Genomic DNA, 21958 nt, shown 5'->3' on the forward strand with positions numbered 1-21958 from the left:
CTAGCATCCATGAGGACACAGGTTTGATCCCTGGCCTCGCTCAGTGGGTCAAGGATCCGGCGGTGCAGTGAGTTGTGGTGTAGGTCACAGATGCAGCTTGGATCCCTCATTGCTGTGGCTGTGGCATAGGCTGGAAGCTACAGCTCCGATTAGACCCCTAGCCTGGGAACCTCCATGTGCCACAGGTGTGGCCCTAGAAAAAACAAAAAACAAAAACAAAAAACACCCAGAGATATTGGGGAGGAGGGATCAGGCAGCAAGTGAACCCCATATGTGGCCCCCCCGCCCCCATGGGATGAAATGCTCTCATTCCTCCCTGTTGTGTCTCCACTTCTAGCAGTCTTTTCCTCCTCCTCAATGCTGTTTTTTGGGTTTTTTTCCTTTTTCTTTTTCCGGACCACACTTGGGGCACATGGAGGTTCCCAGGCTAGGGGTTGAATTGGAGCTGTGGCTGCCAGCCTATGCCACAGCCACAGCCACAGCAATGCGGGATCCAAGCGGCATCTGTGGCCTACACCACAAATCATGGCAACACCAGATCCTTAACCCATTGAGCGAGGCCAGGGATTGGACCCGCATCCTCATGGATACCAGTCAGATTTGTTTCCACTGAGCCACAATGGGAACTCCCCTCCATGTAGTTTCTAATCTATGTGCTTGAAAAGTGGGATAAAGCTTGTTAGCACTGATAGCTCATTGCAAGTCTGGAAAGTGTAGTGCTGGACTTGTTCTGCCTAATTAGGATATTTTGTTCTGGTCTCTCCTTGCATTCTGAATGGGTGAGCTTGTTGGATAGCAATATACCAAGGGCCAGATATGGTTAACAAAGGAGAGTTTCCTATGAGTGTTTCTTCCTGTGGCGTGTTTCCCCCCTAAAGTCTTGTTCCTCATAGTTTCCCTGTTTTTAAATAAGTGTTCTGGAGTTCCTGTCATGGCACAGTGGAAACTAATCTGACTAGGAACCATGAGGTTATGCGTTCGATCCCTGGCCTCACTCAGTGGGTTAAGGATCTGGCGTTGCCATGATCTGTGGTGTAGTTCACAGACATGGCTCGTATCTGGTGTTGCTATGGCTGTGGCGTAGGCCGGCAGCTACAGCTCCGATCAGACCCCTAGCCTGGGAACCTCCATATGCCACGGGTGCGGCCCTAAAAAGACAAATAAATAAATAAGTGTTAAGTGTTTGGACCCTGTACTTGCCTGTCCTTACTCTCAGTGGCCCATGAGGGTTGGGGGTGCTGGGCAGGCAGTGTGGCTCACTTGGCGGTAAGGGAGAGGCAATGTGGAGAAAATGCAGGCTGGCTGACATTTGGCCCATCAGGAGAGGCTGGTCAGGGCTAGGAGTATGTCCTTGGCTGACTCACTCCTGTGCCTCTCTCTGACTCAGTTTCCCCAGGTGTGACTAAAGTTGCCAGCCGATGGAGCTACTCTGAGAGCCTCAACAATTGTGATTAAGAAATAAAGAAGCTTGTGACTTCAATCATCTTTTGTAGCTCCCTTCTAGGTCAGTCTATGTGTAAACACCCTTGGCTCCTCCCTTACCTGGGTCAGAGCACCCAAGGCAGGGCCAAGGTTGGGCCAGAACTGGCTGGCGAGCAGGTGGGCACGTTGGTCAGAGCAGGCTACCAGCCTTTCCTCTCTTCTGTCTCCTTTGCAGCTGCCTTGTGGTACGGCGTGCGGGGCACAGAGCCATGTCGGACCTCCTTCTCCTGGGCCTGATTGGTGCCCTGACTCTGCTGCTGCTGCTGACACTGCTGGCCTTTGCCGGGTACTCAGGGCTGCTGGCTGGGGTGGCAGTGAGTGCTGGCTCACCTCCCATCCGCAACGTCACCATGGCCTACAAGTTCCACATGGGCCCCTACAGTGAGACTGGGCGGCTTTTCACGGAGAGCTGCAGTGTCTCCCCCAAGCTCCGCTCCATTGCTGTCTACTATGACAACCCCCACATGGTAAGGAGCCTCCTGTACCCTGGTTGGGGTTCTGTCCCATGGGCAGATGTGGGCCAGGGCTTGTTGTGCAAGGGGTGTTTTGGTTTCTGAGGAAGAGATGGGAAAATCTTTGAGCTGGCTATGCAGACCACCTCCACTCTGAGCTTAAAACTCCTTACAGATTTAGTCTGGACTTCTGATCCAGGCATCCATAGGCTTGCTGGCTTTCTACTTGCCCAGGTCTGGTGCCCTTGGCTGATGGCTATCTGTGGATTTTTGAGTGCGGGGGGGCCACACCACTCAGAGTCCCTTGCCTCTGTTGGGGCTTTAGTTTGTTGCTTTCTCTTCTTGCTGTCCCTCCCTCTTCCAGCCTCGTTTGAGGCCAGCACTCTAAGACCAGGCCATTCAGATGCTGCCCTCTCTGTGGGGTCATATTTCTGTGCCTTTTCTCTTTTACTTCTCTTGCTGAAAGAAGGTGGAATCCCATCTCACCGTCCATTTTGGTGGCCCCCAGCCCAGTGATGTGGCATTTCTTTGGACATCAAGTGCCTGGTTGGGAGAGGGCCTGGAGGGCAAGTGGAGCCAGGTGAGCTGTCCAGAATGTCCAAGATGCTGGGGTCAGAGACTAACCCGGCATCACTGGCACTCTGTGGGCGTATGACTGTACTTACAGCCTATGGTGAGTCAAGACTCACCAATGTGGCCATGCTGCCCACAGCTGCATGGGTTGGCAGCCCTGCCAAGGGTTCTTCAGCCTCAGTTCTGAGCCTTGGCAAACTAGGCATTGGAAATCCCCATCTCTGGTTTCCTTGCCTGGAGAGCTCAAATGGGCAAGGCCTGTAGCTTGCACACTGTCTGCTGCCCAGGCCTCACTGGAGTACTCAGTTGGAACAAAGATGTGCAAACTCCCTCTCTTGTGCCAGGTTCTGTTTGGCGCCTGCACTCTGGAGATGAACAGACCTGGCCCTGCCCTCAGGAAGCTTACTGTGTTTGGCAAGTCAGTCCTATACAAATGAGTCGCCAACAAGGCACTATGCTCAGTGCACACAGAGCTTTGAGCTGTGGGTTTTGGGAGTGTGCCTCAAGTCTAATGGGGAGGCTCAGAGAGGAAATCTTCTGTCATGAGTAGAATTTTGCTCTGCTGGGAAGGGCCTCCTGGCTTAGGGAACCACAATGGCACGGCCCTGCAGACATGGGATTGCAGGGGAAGTATGGCCAGTGGAGAAAGGTTTAGAAGGGTTTGCTGGGTCAGCTGGTGGGAGCTATAGCAGGTTGGGAGAAAAGGTACTGCATCATTTGCCATCCATAATTTAGGAAGCTAACTGGATGGCACCTGGAGGAGGGAAAGAGATGAGGCAGGGGGTCTTTGGGGAGATTGGACTGGGCCTGGGTGAGAAGTGACCCAGCCTGGTTGAGGGAAGAGTAGACATTGCGGTTTCAAAGTCACATGGCTGGGAGATGGCAGTCACTAAGTGAGAATCAAGAGCACTGTGGGAAGATCCTAGCCCAGATGCTAGACCCCCACCCTTGCAAGGGTCTATTGTGTAAGTCCTGCCCCTCCTATATGCTCCTCGACCCCTGCCTCTTCTCCTATACCCAACCCAATTGGAACTCTCTGCAAGAGGGATGAGGGTCCTGACAGTTGGCTCTCAGTTGCCTTTCCTGTTCTAGAAGCAGTATGTTGCTTCTTGGATTGGAGGTGCTAATTCCAGGATGGGAAAAGACCAAGACAGTGGGGTGTCTTGGGGTATATGCTGGAGGCTAGCCCAGGGAAGAGTGAGACAGAAGAATCTTAGCATGGGGAATTCTCTCCATGACCTGGCCCAGCCACCTCCAAGCAGCCCACTGTATAGCTCTCCTGGAGGTGTGGTAGGCCCTCTCAGGTGGGTCTTGGGTGTCCAGGGTTGGCTGGGAATAGCTTGACTTGGGTACTAGTCTGGGGGCCCATGGCCTGAGAGTACAGCCTTCAGGTCAACAATCCTGGGTTCTGATTGTCTCACCACTGTCTGCTATGTGATCTTGGGCATATCACAAACCCTCTCTGAGCCTCCATTTCCTCATCTGCAGAGTAATGTTAAAATACTTGCTCATAAGTAAACTGGCAGGAGTTAAGTGACATAGGTGAGGCATTTACCAGTACCTGGCCCTCAACAGAAGTGTAACTACAAAAAAATAGTTGGGAAAAAACCCTCATGCTAATAATTGAGTGTGATAAGGGGTTGTTAAGCCGGGCACTCGTAACCCAGGCCTAGACCTTTGGCCTGGCTGTGACTATCTGGGTGACAAAGGGGATGAACAGATAGGTCAGAGATGCCATTCTGATTTTGTCCATTCCAGTCATGGATCACTTTGGAAGAAACCTGTGTCCTTTTTCAGAGCTGGGTCACACCCTGACACCTGGTATGGCTCAGGAATGTTTACTCCCCACCTACTCTGGGAGCTGGGCAGAGATCCTAAAAAGTTTAGGGAACCCTGGACCCCCAGGCTTCAGCTGCTTATGGCTATCACAGACTCTGGGTTCACACTGTTCCTTGGAGAAGACCAAGGAACAGTTAGCAGGAGTTGCGGTACTATCTCACACGATTTACTCCTGCTTTTTTATTTTCATGTAACAAATATTTGAGCACCTGGTCTGTGCAATTCTGCCCTGAGCACTGGTGCACTGTGGAGACCAAGGGGCCCAGCCCTCAGGACCTCTCAGTGGGGCCCAGGGAGCTGTCAGGGAAGCCTGAGGGACAGGCCTCATCTGGTCCTGAGCATAGCCAAGAAGCCAAGCCTTCTACTTGCTAGCCATCTCCCATAGCAGTGCCCAGCATGGGGCCTTGCATATTGTGGTTCACAGAAGGACGGGACAAGATATAGGCTAAGCTGTCGAGCGTCCCATCCCTACTCCACTCTCCTCAACACAGCACAACAGGAGCCAGAACCTGCTTCTCTGAGTGTTGGAGGAAGTGAGGCTATTTCAGGCTCTGTGAGTCGGGCAGTGGGTGACCAAGTGAGAGGTGGCCACCTGCTGTGGGTGCTGCCTACCCGTATAAAGTATGGACTGACAGGTCCCAAGCCATGCCCCTTTCAGGCCTCAGCTGGACAGAGAGAGGCTGGCTCTTGAGAAAAGCCTGATGAGGCTCACCTGGTCTGGCTCTGGGCCCAGGAAGTGACACAGGAAAAGGCACTACTGGGGCAAGGTTGTAGTGGTTGCTGTGGACCCTCCCTTTCCTATGAGATGCTGCTTGAGCACATGTATCTTAAAGATACATATATATGTTATGTAGGTCAGTTAGCCAGCCAGCCCTATATTCCGGAGTTCTGTATGGGAGGATCCTGTAAGATCTGGGCAAGTGGTTCTTGTGGGGCAGGAAGGAAGATTTCTTTCTCTCTCCCTCAAGGCCTTGGTGGAAAGGAAGGACCATGTGGCAGGAAGTTGACAGACTTTGCCAGAGGTGTCCCTCTCCTCTCCAGGGTGCAGCATTCATGGAGTATGACCATTTCCTCTTCTAAGTACCAAGGAGGGGGGTGAGTTCCAGAGTCAGTCAAGGATCTGTCCCCACCTCTCCACCTGCCTCCCTCAGTGGGTGCCTTCCTGTGTGTGCACGTGCACACGCACACACACTCACACTTAACGTATATCTGGGGGGGTTGGGGCCTGGTCTCTCTGGGAGCCTAGGGTCTTAGGAAGGAGCTGGAGAGGACCCTGAGTGCCTCATTTGACCCTGACCAGTTCTGGCCTGTGAACAGGCCCTTGTAGCTGGGCTGCCGTCACTGTGCCCATGGGCCTGACCTGTCTGCCAGCCTGGCCCTCTGCCTCCTGCTACCCCCTCTGCTGCCACTGCCTCCTCTGCTGTGTTTGGAGCTTAAGTAACACCCATCTGCCTGCTTGGCTGAGGCATGTGGTGTGGCAGCCTGTTCAGTTTACCTGACTGAGGCTTAGGAGTGGGGGGGGGGGGGCAGCAGGCAACTGGTGGTGCTTAGAATCTGCCTTTAGTAAGCTAGACCACATAGAAGCTTTGTTTTTTCCCCTAGTCCACTGAGAGTTGGCCTGGGGTCACCAAGTCAGCAGAGGTTGAACCCAGGAAGAGTTTTCTGTCTTTGGCCTGTGCCATACTTCTCCTTCAGTGTGTGAGGTTGGCACCCCATACTCTCCCTGGAGGCAGTGGGGTCGTGTGGATCCAGGGAAGGGGTAGGGTGAGGGAGTAGGATTTCCCAGGATTGAGCCCTCAACAAGGGTGATGGGAATATGGGCTGAGTGGCTAATTCCTGAAGGCCCAGGCTGTCCCAAACCCCAGGTACCCCATGATGATTTTCTGCCAGATGGAGTCCAGGCTTTTGCTTGTAGCAGGTTAACTACAAGGTAGCTGTGGAAAGGTGAGGCCTTCTCTGCCCAACAGAGCTGCCTTTGGAAAGGAGAAAGGGTAAGATGTGGGAGGAAAAGGGGCTTTTGATTTGTCCTGGGTTTGAATAAAGGCTCTGCTGCTGACTAGTGTGTGACACTGAGAAAGTCACTTGGCCTGAGAACCCCTGATTCAGGGTTTTTGTTTTTCAGGGAACTAGATAATAATGATAAGGTCAAGTACTTAACTCCTAATAGGTGCTTAGCACTCTCGGCCTTCCCCCTTCTAGCCTCCTCCATGTTGCCTGGGCCATGTGAAGAGGTGCAGTGTGGAGATAAGCCATTGTGCAGGCATTTCCTAGTCAAGGCCTATTTCTTGGGCTCCTGGGTTGGCTGTGGGTTGTGTGGTGCAGCTCTGAAGCTGGTCTGCCTAGGTTTGAATCCTGATTCCAACACTGCTTTGCTGGGTGACCTTGGCTGAAGAGCTTTGCTTTCTGGGTCTCAGGAACAGTGCCTTTTGGAGTTAATGAGCTGGTGCATGGAAGGCAACACCTGAGGCCAGTGGTAGAGCACCTTGTCAGATTCCAGATGTTGTTGTTAGGATTATCTTGGGCATGAAAAGAGGAAGGCCCTGAAAGACTTCTGGGTGGTAGCTCTCAGAAAGCCCCTGGACCCTCTTTGGAGGCTGACATCCTACTGACTCCCCTCCCCTCAAGCCTGAAGTGCGAGTCCTGTCCTCTAGCCCAGCTGTCTCAGTCACCCTCACCCATGTCCTGACTAGTGCCAGCCCCGCTGTGTGTCTGGGTCCCAGCTGCTCAAGGAAGTTGGACCTGTGGGGCTTGTGTTGACCTGTAGCACACAGATGGGTGAATGAGCTGTGGCTGCTTTGTCCTGCTGGGGGGCACCAGTGCAAGTGAAGGGCCTTGCTCCCACTTCTTTCATTACCTTGGGCAGCTTTGGACTGGGTAGGCTAGCCAGGGATTGTAGGTTCTAAGCAGAACTACTGTCTTCTCACAATGCTCAGACTCAAGAGGCACCACAGCCTGAAGGAGATGCTCTGGTATTCTTTCCTAGCACTTTTACTCTGAGGGTGGATTCTGAATGGGCCTGCCTTACCCAAATTGGTGCTAGGTCTGGCCACTGGTTTGTCTCCCTGGTGTGGTTCCTTTCTGGGGCTAGTTCTCGTCCAGCTCTTGTTCTGGGCTTAGATGCCCAGAGAAAGGACTGATATAGAGAGGAAGGGGAGAAGGCAGTTAGAACTGGAGGCCCTTGCTGATCTCCTATGGTCAGACCCAAATAAAGACATTTAATGAGCCAAGAGGCATGCATGGGTGGAGTTTCTAACCATCAGGACACTCCTACCTTCTGGGCCCTTGACAGCCTCAGTGGGCTGTTCCACTGGAGGTAGGCTGTTCCTCCTCATAGGAGCCCAGGAAAGCCTTCCCCTGCTCTGAGACCCACCTTGCCACTTACCAGTTTTTCTTAGAGCCTCTCTCATCTCTTTGTTGCTGGTGCCTGGTTTAACTGCCTCCCTGCTTCTGCTTGGTATGGGGCTGCTTAGCAGGAGGTGGGCTTACTAGGTGACCTCCTAGGCTACCCCTTAGCCATTTGGACAGGGGAGGGGGCAGGAAGTATCCTCACTTGTAAAACTGAAAACTTATTCAGGCAGGCAGGAAGTACCTGTGCCCCCACCCCCTACCCCTCTAGGATCTCAGGAGCTCTGTCTTCTTATTAGCTGCTTTCCTCCCCCGTGACAGGAATTCTTCCTTTTTCAAGATGGAGGGAGAGGAGGTTTGCTCATGGTGCAGACCCATGTGTGCATGTGTATGCATGCTTGCATATACTATCGCTGAAGAACCTTTCGTGTGCACAGGATCCTGGCCCTTTCTGCCTGGAGGCCTGGAGTGGTGGAGAGATCACCATTTACAGTGTAGTGTAAGACCTGCTCCCTTTGATGGGCATTTTGAAATTAGAAAGGAGGGGCTATTGAAGGATGGTTTCCCAGGCAGAAGAGACTCTGGAGTAGGGTTAGGAGGACATTCCAGGCAGAGGAAGTCGCCTATGCAAAGGGAGGAAGCATGAGAGGATATGGCATGTTTGGGGAGCTGCAAATAGTTCCGTGTGGGCATGTTTAGGAGGTGTGAGGGGAGAGAAGGCTGGCAAGGCCTCTTGGCCAGTGCCTGGATTTGTCTCTTCCTCTGTGATGTGGATGCTTTAGTCGGTGCTTGCCTACCTGGGTCCTGACCCCTACTTAGGCCTGGGGATGCAGAAAAGAAATGCCAGGTGAGTGTATGGACAAATCCAGGCAGTGTTGTGTGGGCAGACAGTTTTGCATGCTGGACTCGGGAGTTTCATCTTAGAGGTCAGTTGGGATCCATTGAGAGGTTCCAAGCAGGATGATCACAGGTGTTCTGGTGCCTTTAGGGGACTGAGGATGTGAAGCTGGGAGTTCCATGAGGGCTGCTGAAGTGATGAAACCCTGCAACTCATACCCCAGCAAGCCAGGGGTTGGGGAGGAGCTTATCAAGTGGCCCACCCGTTTCTCTATTTAACCTGTATTGGATGTTTCTTATATATAACATAGGTCACTAGAATTAGGAACCAGAAGATGGACTTTGCTCTAAGGCACTGTCTCTTGGTCTGTCAGCAGGGGGCCTCCTGCCTTTCTGGCCTTTCTCAAAACTTGGGTGTGAATGGGATAGTTGCACCATCTAGAGACAAGATTTGGTATTGCAGCAATCTCTTCCAATGCCTCTGGGTAGGGTGGGAAGTGTCTGGCTGAGAGAAGTGAGGCTGCCAGCTAGACTTTCTGTGAGCAAAAGTTTACAGTGTTGGGGTATGTGGAGGGTGCTACTGAGCCACCCTGATAGCTCTCCTAGAGGGTGTTTGGACCTGAAGGATGGCCTGGGAGGAGCTGCATGTTAGAGGTTTGGGTAGATGGGCATTCTGGGCCAGTGGTTACTTGTTTGGACTGTGTCATAGCTACTAATAACTGACAACAATTATGGAGCGCTTGCTGGATCATGCTAAGCCCTCATGTGCAGCATCTCATTTAATACAATTCTGTAAATTGCTGTAAAGGAACTGGGGCTTCGGGAAACCAAGGGGCTCATCTAGAACACAAGACTCAAGATTCACATCCAGGCCTGCCTCTCTCCGGAAGTTGTGATCTGACCACTATACCATATTGCCTGAACTGTGCTTAATGACATAGGGTTCAAAGGACTAGGAAAAGCACCAGAGCAGCAGAGATCAGGGGGTGACCTCCATGGACTAGGCAGAAGTGGCCATTTGCCCAAGTTTCAGGCAAAGTGAGACTCCAAGAACAAGGCTGAATTGGCCAAAGTAGAGAGGCAGAGCAGAGCTGAGAATCCTCTAGGGGGTTGTTGACAGGGTTTGGAAAGGGCCACTGGGAGGGCCAAGATAGGTAAAAATAACTTTATAGTGCTGGGGAGGTAGGCTGAGGAGAGAAGCAAGTGGAGGTGGAAAGAATTTAAATTGAGGGGTCAGTGGGGCCTGAGTAGGGCCTTTAGATCAAGAAAAACCTGGGATGAAGAAAATAAGGTCTGTGGTAAGTCTCTTGGATTTAGAATCGGATACCCCAGGGCGTGGTACAGATTCAGAGGTAAGATAAACTGGAGCCCCTTGGTGCCCAGAGGAGAAGAAAGTGCTGGACCTTGCAGGCCTGGAGTCAGGCCTATTAAGTGTTGGAGACTCACATAGGAGCCTCTACCTGGCTGGGGTTTGTGGGAGTCAGGGGAGGGAGGGAAGCTAGGGAGGAAAGCAGAGTGCAGTGAAGTGTAGGTACTAGGAGCCCAGAGGGCCTTGGAGGGGAACTGGTAGTCTCAGCCAAGAAGGGGCTTGGGAAGTGGGGCAAGGTTTGGATGGGGTGTGGGTTGGAGAGGAGGTCTGGAGGCCCAAGTGATGGTGGCTGGCCCTGCCTAAGAGCCTGGGGGAGAGGATCTTACAGTGTTTCTTCAGCAGTCCAGTGTTCACTGTGATTCTGATTCCTGACTAGCACTTCCTGTGGCTGTTCCACAAGCCAGCAGAGGCCTGGCCTGTGCCATGGAGGAATTCATGAAGGGATGGATGAGTCCTGCAGCAGGGATGCCACAGGCTGAGGCCATGGATGGATTTCAGCAGGAAAATGATCATCTCCATAATAGCGCCTGGGGCTGTGTGGCTCTGTGCAGCTGGTGGTTCTCTTGAGGCCCAAGCTGGCACAGAAGCCAGGAAGCAAGAGGTCTATGCCCAACCCTGACACTCCTGCTCTGCCTCCCCAGGTGCCCCCTGAGAAATGCCGCTGTGCGGTGGGCAGCATTCTGAGTGAAGGTGAGGAGTCACCCTCCCCAGAGCTCATCCGACTGTATCAGAAATTTGGCTTCAAGATATTCTCCTTCCCGACACCCAGCCATGTGGTGACAGCCACTTTCCCCTACACCACCACCCTGTCCATCTGGCTGGCTACCCGCCGTGTCCATCCTGCCCTGGATGCCTACATCAAGGTGAGACACAAGTCTGGTTTGTGTATCAGGAGCAGCTAGTCCTTTGGGTGGGAGCTGGGGCAGACTGCCTAGCCCGGAAGTGGGGGAGTGGTTTGGGGAGGGCAGCACCTAGTATAGCAGGTACCTATGGAGCTAGGAAGATGGGCAGAGGCTGTCCGTATTTCTTCCATACACCCAAGACCTCATGGCCCCCAAGCATCTCCCAGGAGCATGGGGAATTTGTTCAGCAACCTAGCCTTGTCAGTTCAGCTCTGACTCAGACCAGAGACACCGTTAATGCTCAGCCCCGACTCCAGGCCACCCTGTCCCCATCCTGCTACAGGCCTGCAGAACAAGGGCCCTGAGACAGACTTTCCCTGTTGTAAATTCCTCCTCCTCTAAAACATTTTGTACACTTGGGTGCTAGGGAAATGACCTCAATTTGGGATTGGAAGCAGATGTTTATTCATTTATTCAGCTTGTATTTATTTATTTATTTTCACTACATAACATAAACATTCTAATTCACCAGGAAGATATAACCACTCTAAGTTTTGATACATCTAAGAAAATAGAGAATGTAAGTGTATAAGTAATACATATATCAGATTGGTAAAACTATAAAGAGAAATTGACAAAGTTATCATGATGGCAGATTTTAACACAGCTTTTTCAACTATAGAAAGGCAGATAAGTATTAGAACAATAGAAAATTTAAACATATAATCTAATATCAGCTTAGATTTATTGAACGCCTGTGCCAAGTGCTATGCTGGACATGATTTGAGATATTGGTGCATGAAATAGGCATTTCTAGTGAGGTGGTGGAGATAGTTTATAATCTCAGACAAAAAATCCAATGCGTGCTAGAAAAGAAGAGGGTGAGAAAAGGTAGGGAACCGGTTGGACAGAGTGGTCAGAAACAGCCTCTTGGAGGAGGTAACCTCTCGGAATCCTAAAAGAGTCCTTGGAGGGGGGTAAGAATGTTCTAGGCAGAGCCGGAGTGAGGAGCATGGGTTTGATGTAAAGACAATGGGAAGTTACTGCAGAGTTCCAGCCAGGAGAGTGCCAGGATCCAAGCCATGCCTGTGCAAGATGGGTTATGCCGTCCCTGGGCAGATGGGACTGGATCATGGCTCATGGGGGCGGGGTGCAAGTGCTTAGAGGCTGTCATGAATCCTGCTGTGCATGGCAGCATCTTGAGCGGGGGCAGTGGTGGTAGAGATGCAGGCAAGGGCAGAGAGTTAACAATTTGTTTTGGAGGTAGAACTGATGGATTTGTGGATGTGTTGGATGGTGGGAAGGGAAAAGAGTAGGAGGAGTCACAGGTTTAGGTCCCCTCTGGCCGGGGCAGGTGTGAGAGTGTGTAGTGGTGCTTTCCACTGAGGTGTGGAGGGCTGAAGGGGGGTACTGGTTTGGGGCGGGGTGGTGGGGGCAACAAGCTCTGTGGGCTGTGTTAGAGGATCTGCTTGATGAGCGACAACTGAGTTGGCAGTGGTGTGTGTGGTCTAGAGTTGAGAGAGGATTGGGCTGGAGGATGACAGTAAGCCTATTGACAGTATTTTTCCTGAAAGGCCAGGTGTGGCTGGGGTCAGGGGATGGGAGAAAAAAGTTGGCAGGAATATGAACTTAGCAGTTTTGGAAGAACCTGCAGCTTACTCTCCAAAGCATCTTGGGAAAAGGGACAGGGCCTTGGTGATGGAAATGGGAGCCCAGAGATGTCCTGGTTAAGGAGGTATAAGAGTCTGGTGTCAGGGCTGGGGAATGAATAAATGGAGCTCTGAGTCACCAGCTATGGCCTGCATGGGCAGGAAGAAGAAGGGAAGAAACAGGAGGGCTGTCGTGGTAGGGCAGGGGCATGGGGGGAATGGCAGAGGATTTTCTTTGTGAGCTGGAGGGTGGATCCAGAAGGGTGCTGAGGGTGGTGTTGGTCTGGAGACTAAGGGCAGGGTGAGGCAGGAAGCAGGAGAGCTAGTTGATAGTGAGGGCAGGAAGGGAGACATCAGTGCCCTCAGTCTGCTGAGCATGTCATCCAAGGAAGGGCTGGTGTGTGGTGTCTCCAGTCCTGTCTGTGCTATCCTCAGCTTCAAGGGCCAGTCTGGAGGAGCACCCCAGAAAGAGACTTTCTGGGTTCCAGACCTCAGAACGGGACACGTGGCATGTGGTGTGGTGGCGAGCAACCCAGCCACCAAAGCCTTTTCTTGGCTTCAGGGATTTATTTTTAGATACCTTTGTCCAAATTTCCCGGCCCCTGACAGCTTCACAAGTTGCCTGGTTTGACGTCACCTCTTTGATGAAAGCTCTTCCTCCTACCTCCTCCTCCTGTGGGAGCCTGTCAGCTGTGCTCTGGGCTTGATTTTCCTGGGGTTGGGGCTAGAGCAGGGGGTGTACCATCCTCTCTCCTGCCTGAGATGAGGAAGCCATGGGTGAGGGCAGAGCAAGGGGCTTCTCAAGGATGCCTGTGAGGCATGCTGTGTGGGCTTGACCAGCAGCTGGGAGAATGAGAGAGGTGCCAGGCTGCCCACAGAGGAGGCATAGCCGAGATGCTCTGCTGGTTTCCGTGGGTGGAGGTTACCTCTGCCTCTATGCTTAGCCTGATCTTTCATCCTAGGAAACAGAACCAGGTGAAAGACGAGGAATGTGTTGGTTCTGTTGTTGGTCTTAGCCTGCAGTGGACGTGGGGTGGCCCTGTGCCTGTCTCAGCATAGGAAACAGAGAGAAGAGAATATGAGGCTCACTCTCACACCTGCTCTCTTCCCCATTGCCCTGGGCCTAGAGAAAAGCAGCTGCTAATGAGACTCTGGGTGCTTCTGACTGCCTTTAATCGTGTGTGTGTGGGGGGAAACACACGTTACGTACATGTGCGCAAGGGCTTTTTCTCCACCTTACTCGCTCACCTCTAGATCTGAAGGTGGGTCTGCTGTGGAGTTGCTTCAGACACAGTGATTAGCAGCCCATGGACTTTCTATTTCAGGAGGGATGAGAGAGGCCAGCAGCCGAGGGGAGGGGAGGGAGGGCTTGGCAGGCTCACCTGCCTCCCCAGAGGCTTCAGCAAGGGGTGGAGGGGAGTGATCTCAGAGCTTTGGATGAGGGAGATGGATAGCAGCTACTGTTCTGACAGTTGCACATGTGTCTGAGCCTGGGACAGGATTGGTCTGATGGGACAGCAAGAGTCCTAGGGGAGGGAGTGGTCTCTCTGAGGAACCGAAGAGAAGCATTTGTCAGGCCTCTGTGGGGGTTCTGGAAGGATGGCTGGATCCTGGGTTTGTCGTCTGTGTGGCAGCTCCTGGCTCTCTGGCCAGGCTTCCCCAGCTTGGTAGCCAGGCACACTAAGCTGTAGGGGCTGGTACTCTGACTTTACTCCTCCACATAAACCACTGGGGCCCCTAGGCTGAGCACTCTGGGCCAGCATGTGTGTGAGGAGTTCCTGGGTTCTATGTGACTATTAGTCTATGTGGAAGTACCCCAGTTTTGCCAGGCCACTCCACCAGAGTCTAAGGAGTTAGACTCCAGGGCAGGAGGAGACCCACCCTGAGCCCCAGGAAGGAGTTTCTTCTGGCAGCCACAAGAAGGAAATGAGCTTCTTTGAAATTGCAAGGCTGCAGAGGAGGTAGAGCTCAGATGTCAACCCAGGGCAACAGGCAAAGGCCTCTCAATTCACCACAGAGCAGGACCAGTCTTAATGATCTCCAGGGAAGGCTTGAGGCACATGGAACAGACCAGAGGTGAGTGTGAGGTCTGGGGCCCCATGAGTAGGATTGTATGTGAAGTCCCTGAGGTCTGTACTTGGCTCATGTCTGTGCAATTGGCAAGGTCACTAAGTGTTAGACAGGCTAGCCAAGCCCTTGGTGCCTGACTTCTTCCCAGTAAGATCTGTGATCTTTTCCAGAAACCCCTTTCCTCAGGGCCTGTGCTTTCCTCCCACTTTCATGGGAGGATCCTTGTGATGTTTGGGCTTCTCCTGAGTTTAGGGAGACAGCATTGCCTGTGCGGAGGCTGGTTGGCTGGGAAATCCAGGCAGGCCCTGGAAGTCGGGTAATGGCTCTTTCTTCATAGAACTGGAGAGGAGTGGTAGGCAGGGCAGGTTATAGTGAGCCAGTGGGAGAGTTTTGGAACAACTGGGTTGATGGGATAGTCCTACCAGAGACAGTCATGGGCAGGGAGCCCAGATCTTAGTTCTCAGACTGATCTGGAGCAGGAGCCTAGGAGCTGTGCTGTGGTGCCCTCCTGGCTGGCAGCCAGACGTAGGGGCCTGCACTCAGACCTTTACCTGCTTGGAATGGAATAGCTCTGCCTTGGGGTTTTCAGATCAGAGGACCTTGTGAGCTTTTGTTTGGAGGAGAATATTTGAGACTTCACGGGTTTGAAAAGCTCTGTCCCAAGAGCGGTCCACAATTGGGCAGATGCCTCCTCCATCCCAGCCAGCTGCATGTGTGTTCCAGATCCCAAGGATACTGTGGCAGTTGCAGTGTGAGTGGATCAGGAAGGCGCCAGGACTCATCCCTTGTGTAGGCAGGGGCTGGGGATTCCCAGAAGAGGCAGTTGTTTCTTGGGGAGCTGGAAGCTGGACCTGGAGGAAGCCCTGGGGAGGGTTAGGGTGAACATCTCTGGAATGAACTTCCAAGTGGGGGGGGGGGGGTGATAGGCTGACTGGGGGGAAACAGCCAGCTGGAAACTAAGGAGCAGGGGCCTCAGTGGGGTGCCTGAAAAGTGGGTCAGCTTGTTGAGTTGTGGGCAGGGAGGAGGCTCCCAGTAATGTGGTCAGAGTGTGGGTCCCATCTAATGACTCAGAATCTCCCATGTTTATTTCCCCTTAACCTGTCCCCGTGACTTTGAGGGAATCAGTGGTGGGGTGGGTTGAGTCCACACTGAGGCCAGAACACCAGTAGGGAGCAGCATGGCCCTGGCAGTGGGAATCCAGGTAAGGAAGCCCCAGTGGGATATGAAATTTGGGGTCATCTCTCTCCCTGCCCATCACCTTTACTGAGCTATGTGGGAGAGTTCGTGAGGATTATTTTTAATAAGGGTGGCCCTCCTGGTATCTCAACTCAGTCGCTTAGCAGTTATTTTCTGGGGCCTCTTTTGTGTGGCATTGTTTGGGTCCTGGGGGAACCATCCAGGAGGCAGGCATGGGGTCCTAATTAAAGCCAACATCCCCATTGTTTTACCAACAGGGACATGGAGGCCTGGGGAGGGAAGGTTACCCAAGGTCAAGGCATGAAGCAGTGGCTGATTCCAGACTAGGTCCCCTGGGCTGAGGATCATTGGTGGCTACATGCCTGTTTCTACTCCAGCCTGTCCATGAGTGGGGCTGGGCCCAAGAGGCTGAAGACTTGTCATGAACTTGGAGTGCCCTGAGGATAGTGCGCAGAGTCGGCCTGGGACTATAGCACTGGGACCCAACACCCGCCTGACCCTCTGTTTCTAGCCTTGGTAGGCAGAGTCAAGGGCTAAGGCTGTCAATCTGAGAGGCTACTGGGGGAACAAGAAGCAAAGGGCAGAAAGATCCTGGCTGACCATTTGCCCAGCAGGCACTCATTAAGGAAGACCTTGGCAGCTGTTCCAGGCATAGGAAGCAGCTGCTGCATGTGCTTATTGGGCTTCATGCCCTCATCCTCAGTGAGATGCAGGCAGCTCCATTCCCAGGTTTCATTCACTGGGGCTCCAGGGCCAGCCCACCTGCCAGTGTTGCTACCTGATAACTGGCCTGCCCCAGCCCAGGAAGGAGGGTGCTCTCAGCAGCACCAGGACCTGAAGTCTTTCTTCCCAGAGCTGTTTGCTCCCATCATCTCTCCCAGCCACAGGGCTTAGCCATGCCTAGAGTGAGTGAGGCGAGGAGGGGAGAGATGGATTCACTGGGAAAGGCAAAGCAACCTTTGCAGGGGGTGGAGTTTGGGCTGACCCTTGAAGGATGGGTAGTGTTTTCCAGGTAGGAAGCAAGTCAGACAGAAGCATTGACTTGGGCATAGCTTGTGTGTCCATTGTGGCTGGAGTATAGGGGAAGAGCAAGAATTTGGGCCCAAGAGATGAGGCTGGGTCCTGCAGGCTCTCAGGACCCACTGATGTGTGGGAACAGATGAGTAACAGCATCCAGGCTGGCTTTGGATGCTGGGACATGGAGACTTGAGTACTGGGACATGGAGAGGGAGAGCCTGAGGCCACAGTCAAACTTCAAGCTAACAGAAATGCACGCATACCCTGACTCCCCCTAGGAAGTTGCCACTGGATGTTGAGGTGTGAGGGGACCCACACAGGAGGCTAAGCCTCTCCTTTCTGCTGGCCTGGGCCCTGGAGCCCATTCCTCAGCCTCTCTGGTTTCACCCCTTCCCGCTCCCCTACCCCCAGAATGAAACACAAAGCCAGCCTTTGCTGGGGCGGGCGTGGGAGCCACCACTCTTGAAATACCAGCTCAGATATGGTAGCTTGGCAGCCCTGCAGGACCCTGGAGGCTGAGGCTTGTCTGGATGGTGCTGTGGGCTTGGGCTGTCACCAATCCCGAGAGCCTTCTTCTCCAGGCAGATGGGCCTTACCAAGGAATAATTCTTTTGCTCTTCTCCAGAGAGCTTGGGATTCCAGGAACAAGGAAGAAGGAGAGATTCTAAGGAGAGAGATCCCTCCAGAGCAGAACAGCTTAGAGCCCTCAGTTAAGCAGAGGCCGCCTGTCCTCTTAGGCAGATGGGAAACCTAAGGCTCCAGAGGGAAGGTCTTCCCTGAAGGGCGAGTGGAGGTGCCAGTCAGAGATGAGAAATTCAGAGTGTTCTTCTCCTCCCCTACCGTCTCTCTTTCCTCTACCTCTCTGTCCCCACTTGCCCACCTGTCCTTCCCTCTGGCACTTTCTGATTCCTCTGGCTGCCAAGTGTTTGGCTTCATGGCTCCATCTGCACCAAGCAGCCTTCCTGCTGCTGCATAATCAATCAGCAACATTTTTGTCGGTTTGTGAGCCGTACTGGAGTCAAGGTCCTTGACTGTACAGATGCTGCAGACAGCGGCAGGATCCTGGAGAGGGGTAGGCTGTGGAGCCTGCCATGGCAGCAGCAGCATCTGGGAAGCTGTGGCTCCTCTTCCATATTTGGAAATGAGAGTGGTACGATCCAAGGTGTGAACCCCAGAACTCCCAAGAGGGGTACTCACCCCCACACTCACCAACCTTCTGGTGCTGCTTCATGATGGCCCAAAAGGCCAGAGCAGAGCTGAGCTGGGTTTGAGTATTGGCCACTTGGGCCCTGGGGAAAGCCCGGGTATGGCTGTGGGTGAGGGGCTTCCTGGTCTACCCAAGTACCGGGGTGTTTAAAGGCCTGGGTCGGAGTTCCCGTCGTGGCGCAGTGGTTAACGAATCCGACTAGGAACCATGAGGTTGCGGGTTCGGTCCCTGCCCTTGCTCAGTGGGTTAACGATCCGGTGTTGCCGTGAGCTGTGGTGTAGGTTGCAGACGCAGCTCGGATCCCGCGTTGCTGTGCCTCTGGCGTAGGCCAGTGGCTACAGCTCCGATTAGACCCCTAGCCTGGGAACCTCCATATGCCGCGGAAGCGGCCCAAAGAAATAGCAAAAAGACAAAAAAAAATAAAAATAAATAAAAATAAAGGCCTGGGTCCCCTGTGCCTGCTTAGAGAGAACCGCCCTCCCTTGCTTTTCAGTGCCCTAACCTACCCTAGTCTCATTGCTGCAGAGGCCCTCCTCATGGGCTGCCCAGGAAGCCAGGGCCTTGGTGTGCAGGAATATGAGCAGAGGTGTAAATTGTGTTGCAAGCTGCCGGCTCTGAGGTGAAAATGAAAAGTCTTCAGGCAGTGGCAGCAGCAGGCACAGCAGGCTGGGGTGCCAGGCACAGCACCCCGCCTCCCTGCCTCACTCTCACACCTTCCCCTTTATGCAGTCTTCCCCAGGCTCCCGCCTAGGCCTGACTCCTCTGCCATTTAGAAGGGAACTCCCGATACCATCTTGGGCTAGACTCCACCTCAAGAGGGCCTTCCTCTCTTGCTTTTATTATTTCTTCTAACTAGCTGACTAGTGCACAGAAAAATCAGCTGTACTTTTGTTAATTTTGTGAGCTTAATGTTCATGGTAGTTTCTCCATTGATTCTTTTTGGGTTTTTCAAGCGTACAATTGTCTTGTCTTTAAGTAATGGGGTTTGCATTTATCTTTCCCAGTTGTTACTTTCATCTATTCCAATCTCTTTATTTTATAGTTGGAGAGATTGAGATACAGGGAGAAGCCACCCATTTGTCAATAGCTAGGCCAAAGCTCTAGGCTCCTGCCTGGAGCTCTCTGTGCCACTTCCTGCCCCCTCTGTCCTGTCCCTGGCAGCCCCATCTCATTCCTTGTCTTCTTTGCCTCTAATTTTCAGAGCTCTGGGCCCTCTTGTTCCAAGGGGGGAGGGTGTTCACCAACCCTTCTGCAGGCTGTCCTTGCTGGCACTGCAAGGTCTCCAGAGCTGTCTCTTCCCACCCCACAGACAGGTGTGGCTTCTGGGACAGAGGTTGTTGGGAGGCCCATTGGGGATAAAAAGGGGCTAGAGAGAGGGAAGTTGATGGAAGTTCCTGGGCAGAATAATAATAATGTGCTACATTCCAGCCATAGCCCCTGCTGTGCCTCCCCCATCACTTTGCACATGCAGCGCAGACTGACTGCCTAAGGGGCTTCCAGGGTCTGAGCCCCCACTCGCAGGGACTGCTGTTTGCAGGCGGGTACACTTCAGTGTCTATGTAATTAAAAATGAGCATGCCTCACTTCACCCAGTGAAGAGATGCCACCACCTCGGGTGGGATACAACAGCTGTTTGCTGGCTGTGTGACTGTCCAGCATGGCATGGAGGGATAGATAGGAGTGGGCCACTCTGAGTGAACAGAAAGGCCCAGGGCCCTGAGTGAATTGGAAGTAAAGGGCCAGGATGGGGTGGAGATCGATGGAGCAGACCTCATCCCTTTTGCTTTTTTAGGGCCCTACTGGGGGCATATGGAGGTTCCCAGGCTAGGGGTCAAATTGGAGCTGTAGCTGCCAACCTACGGCACAGCCACAGCAACTTGGAATCTGAACTGTGTCTGCGACCTACACCACAGCTCACAGCATCGCTGGATCCTTAACCCACTGATCAAGGCCAGGGTTCAAACCCGCATCCTCCTGGATACTAGTCAGATTCATTTCCACTGTGCCACAACGGGAACTCCTCTTATCCCTTTTTGGGCCTAGAGCTTGTGTAGAAGATATGTGACCCAGTCTTTGGCCTGCACCCATTGCTTTGTGCTTTGAGGGATTTGAGCCACCTAGCTCCAAGCAAACCCAGGCTCTCAGCAGCCTGGGAATAGGGATCCACCTTCAGAATATCCCTGTGCCTGACCTCTTTAGCACACCACACCTTCTCCACCCCTAGCCCAGGCCAGGGCACAGGTTGATGCTCTGAGGGCAGAACTGCAAATGAGGATAGTTCAGGTCCTCTTTCTTTCTTCCCTCCTCCCCCTGCTCCCCAATTCAGTAAGAACCCCCCAGTGGGGCATTGTGGGTCCTCTGGGGAAACCTTGGCCCAGCTGCTAATCCAGCCCCTTTGCAGGAGCCCTGAGTTGCATGGGCCACATGTTTGCTCCAGGACAGGAGCTCAACTTGAGGTGGGAAAGGTGTGTGTGCTGCTCCTTTCCTGTTTGCCAGCACCTCTGGAGGAGAGGGGAATGGGCTGCTGTTGGTGCAGGGGTGGTGGGGGATGTGCTGGTGACTGAGGTCTCCTGGAAACCCTGCATTATGGGTAGTTTCCCATGTCCCTCTTGTTTCTGACTGTGGACCATCTGAGTGCAAGGGAAGCCTTGGGGGTGTGTCTGAGGGACTGGAACAACAGAATCCAGTGTCTGGCATGATTAGCTGACATCTTCCTGTCAGGTAGGGATGATTGGCATGATTAGCTGACATCTTCCTGTCAGGTAGGGAGAATTATAGACATCTGCATCTGTCCCATCTTGGAGCAGGGCTTTGTGATTCCCTTGATTCCGTATGTGGGAGTGAGCTGCCCTGGCTTGTGGCTTTATCAGTTAGCCAGTGGCTTCAGTGGCCAGAGCAGATTGCCCTGTCCTGGTGATGCTTCTTCAAGCCTCTGGCTCTCTGGGCTATAGGAGGGGATATGCCCAGGGCTGGGAGGACTTGAGGCCCCTTTCCCCAGAAGTACCAGCCCATTGTGGCTTTACCCTGGTGTCCTTGGCAGTCTGTTCTCCAAGGGCTCCCTGGAGCTTGCTGAGGGAGAGGCAGCTGGCCTTGCCTTCCTCTGATGATTTTCCAATATTTAGTAGCTCATCAACATGCTGCTTGGTCCACAGCTCCTGCTATGCAGCAAGGATCTGAGAGCTGGCCCATGGCTATGCTCTCTTCCCTCAGAGGCTACACCTGGCCGGGAGGGAAAGCATTTGTCCTCTCTGCCTCATTACTTAGGGACAGGGCATGTGGCTAGTCCTGCCCCTACCCTCCATCCAAGCCCCCACTGGACTTATCTTTGGTAAGTGGTAAGAGCATGGGGAGAGGGCTCAAGGAAAGGCTACAGGGACAGTTATGAGCCCTTACCCTACATAATGGGCCTGGGTTGTAAGTTTCTGCTTTTGCCTTCTTCCTGCCCCATCTCTGCCCCTGAGTCTGAATTTTGACAGGATCCGTCATGTGTTAAAATGATTTGGGGCTGAGCTGTCAATGAGATTTTAATTAGCTCTATTCCTCTCTCCAGCAGGGAGGGCCAGGGCTTCTCCAGATGACGGGGATAGGACTGGGCTGGCCTTGGGTATGAGGCTGCCCCTCCAGGGGCCTGGGGACAGGCTTGGGCAGCTGGCACTCCTTGAGTGGGGTGCTGTGAGGAGGGAGGGCCGAGCAAGGAAGGAAGGGCTGGGTAGCCCCAGGCCACAGTTTTCTATCCCTCCTCTCTCTCTCCTGTTCCTCTGTTCTCCCGGATGGCTTTGAGATGAAGGCGATGGCAAGGATAGAGGATGTAGTTTCCATGGCAACGGGGCTGTCCACAGCCAGGCAACTTCAGAGCTGGGCTCTCTGGAGGAGGCAGATGCGCAGAGCAGCCACAGTACAGCCTCCCGCCTGCCAATGAGGGGGCTGGCAAAGCAGGTGGCAAGGGTGACTGCCTGGTCCTACCCACCCTGATGCCTGGCCTAGAGGAGAGAGTGGAAAGGGCACTGCACCCTCTTATCATCCCTGTTACTTCCAGAAGGAAAGCTAGGCAGGTGGCTTGAGTGTTGGTGAGGGTTGG

At 53.2% G+C, this 21958-nt stretch overlaps 1 protein-coding gene across 5 annotated transcripts in view; it reads left to right on the forward strand.

The window, feature by feature from the left end:
- TEX264 (testis expressed 264, ER-phagy receptor) overlaps positions 1 to 21958 on the forward strand; it is a 31068-nt gene that overhangs the window by 2822 nt on the left and 6288 nt on the right. For 4 of the 5 annotated variants that reach the window (XM_047775602.1, XM_047775637.1, XM_047775611.1 and 1 more), the window contains 2 exons: positions 1658 to 1949; positions 10539 to 10760. In XM_047775602.1, coding sequence (XP_047631558.1) covers positions 1692 to 1949; positions 10539 to 10760 — 480 coding nt within the window. In that variant the 5' untranslated portion in view covers positions 1658 to 1691. Of the gene's footprint in view, positions 1 to 1387; positions 1505 to 1657; positions 1950 to 10538; positions 10761 to 21958 lie in introns of all 5 variants that reach the window. The other variant, XM_047775627.1, reaches the window with a different exon arrangement.

Source organism: Phacochoerus africanus, chromosome 1, assembly GCF_016906955.1.
Source record: "Phacochoerus africanus isolate WHEZ1 chromosome 1, ROS_Pafr_v1, whole genome shotgun sequence".
NCBI classification, from domain to species: domain Eukaryota; kingdom Metazoa; phylum Chordata; class Mammalia; order Artiodactyla; family Suidae; genus Phacochoerus; species Phacochoerus africanus.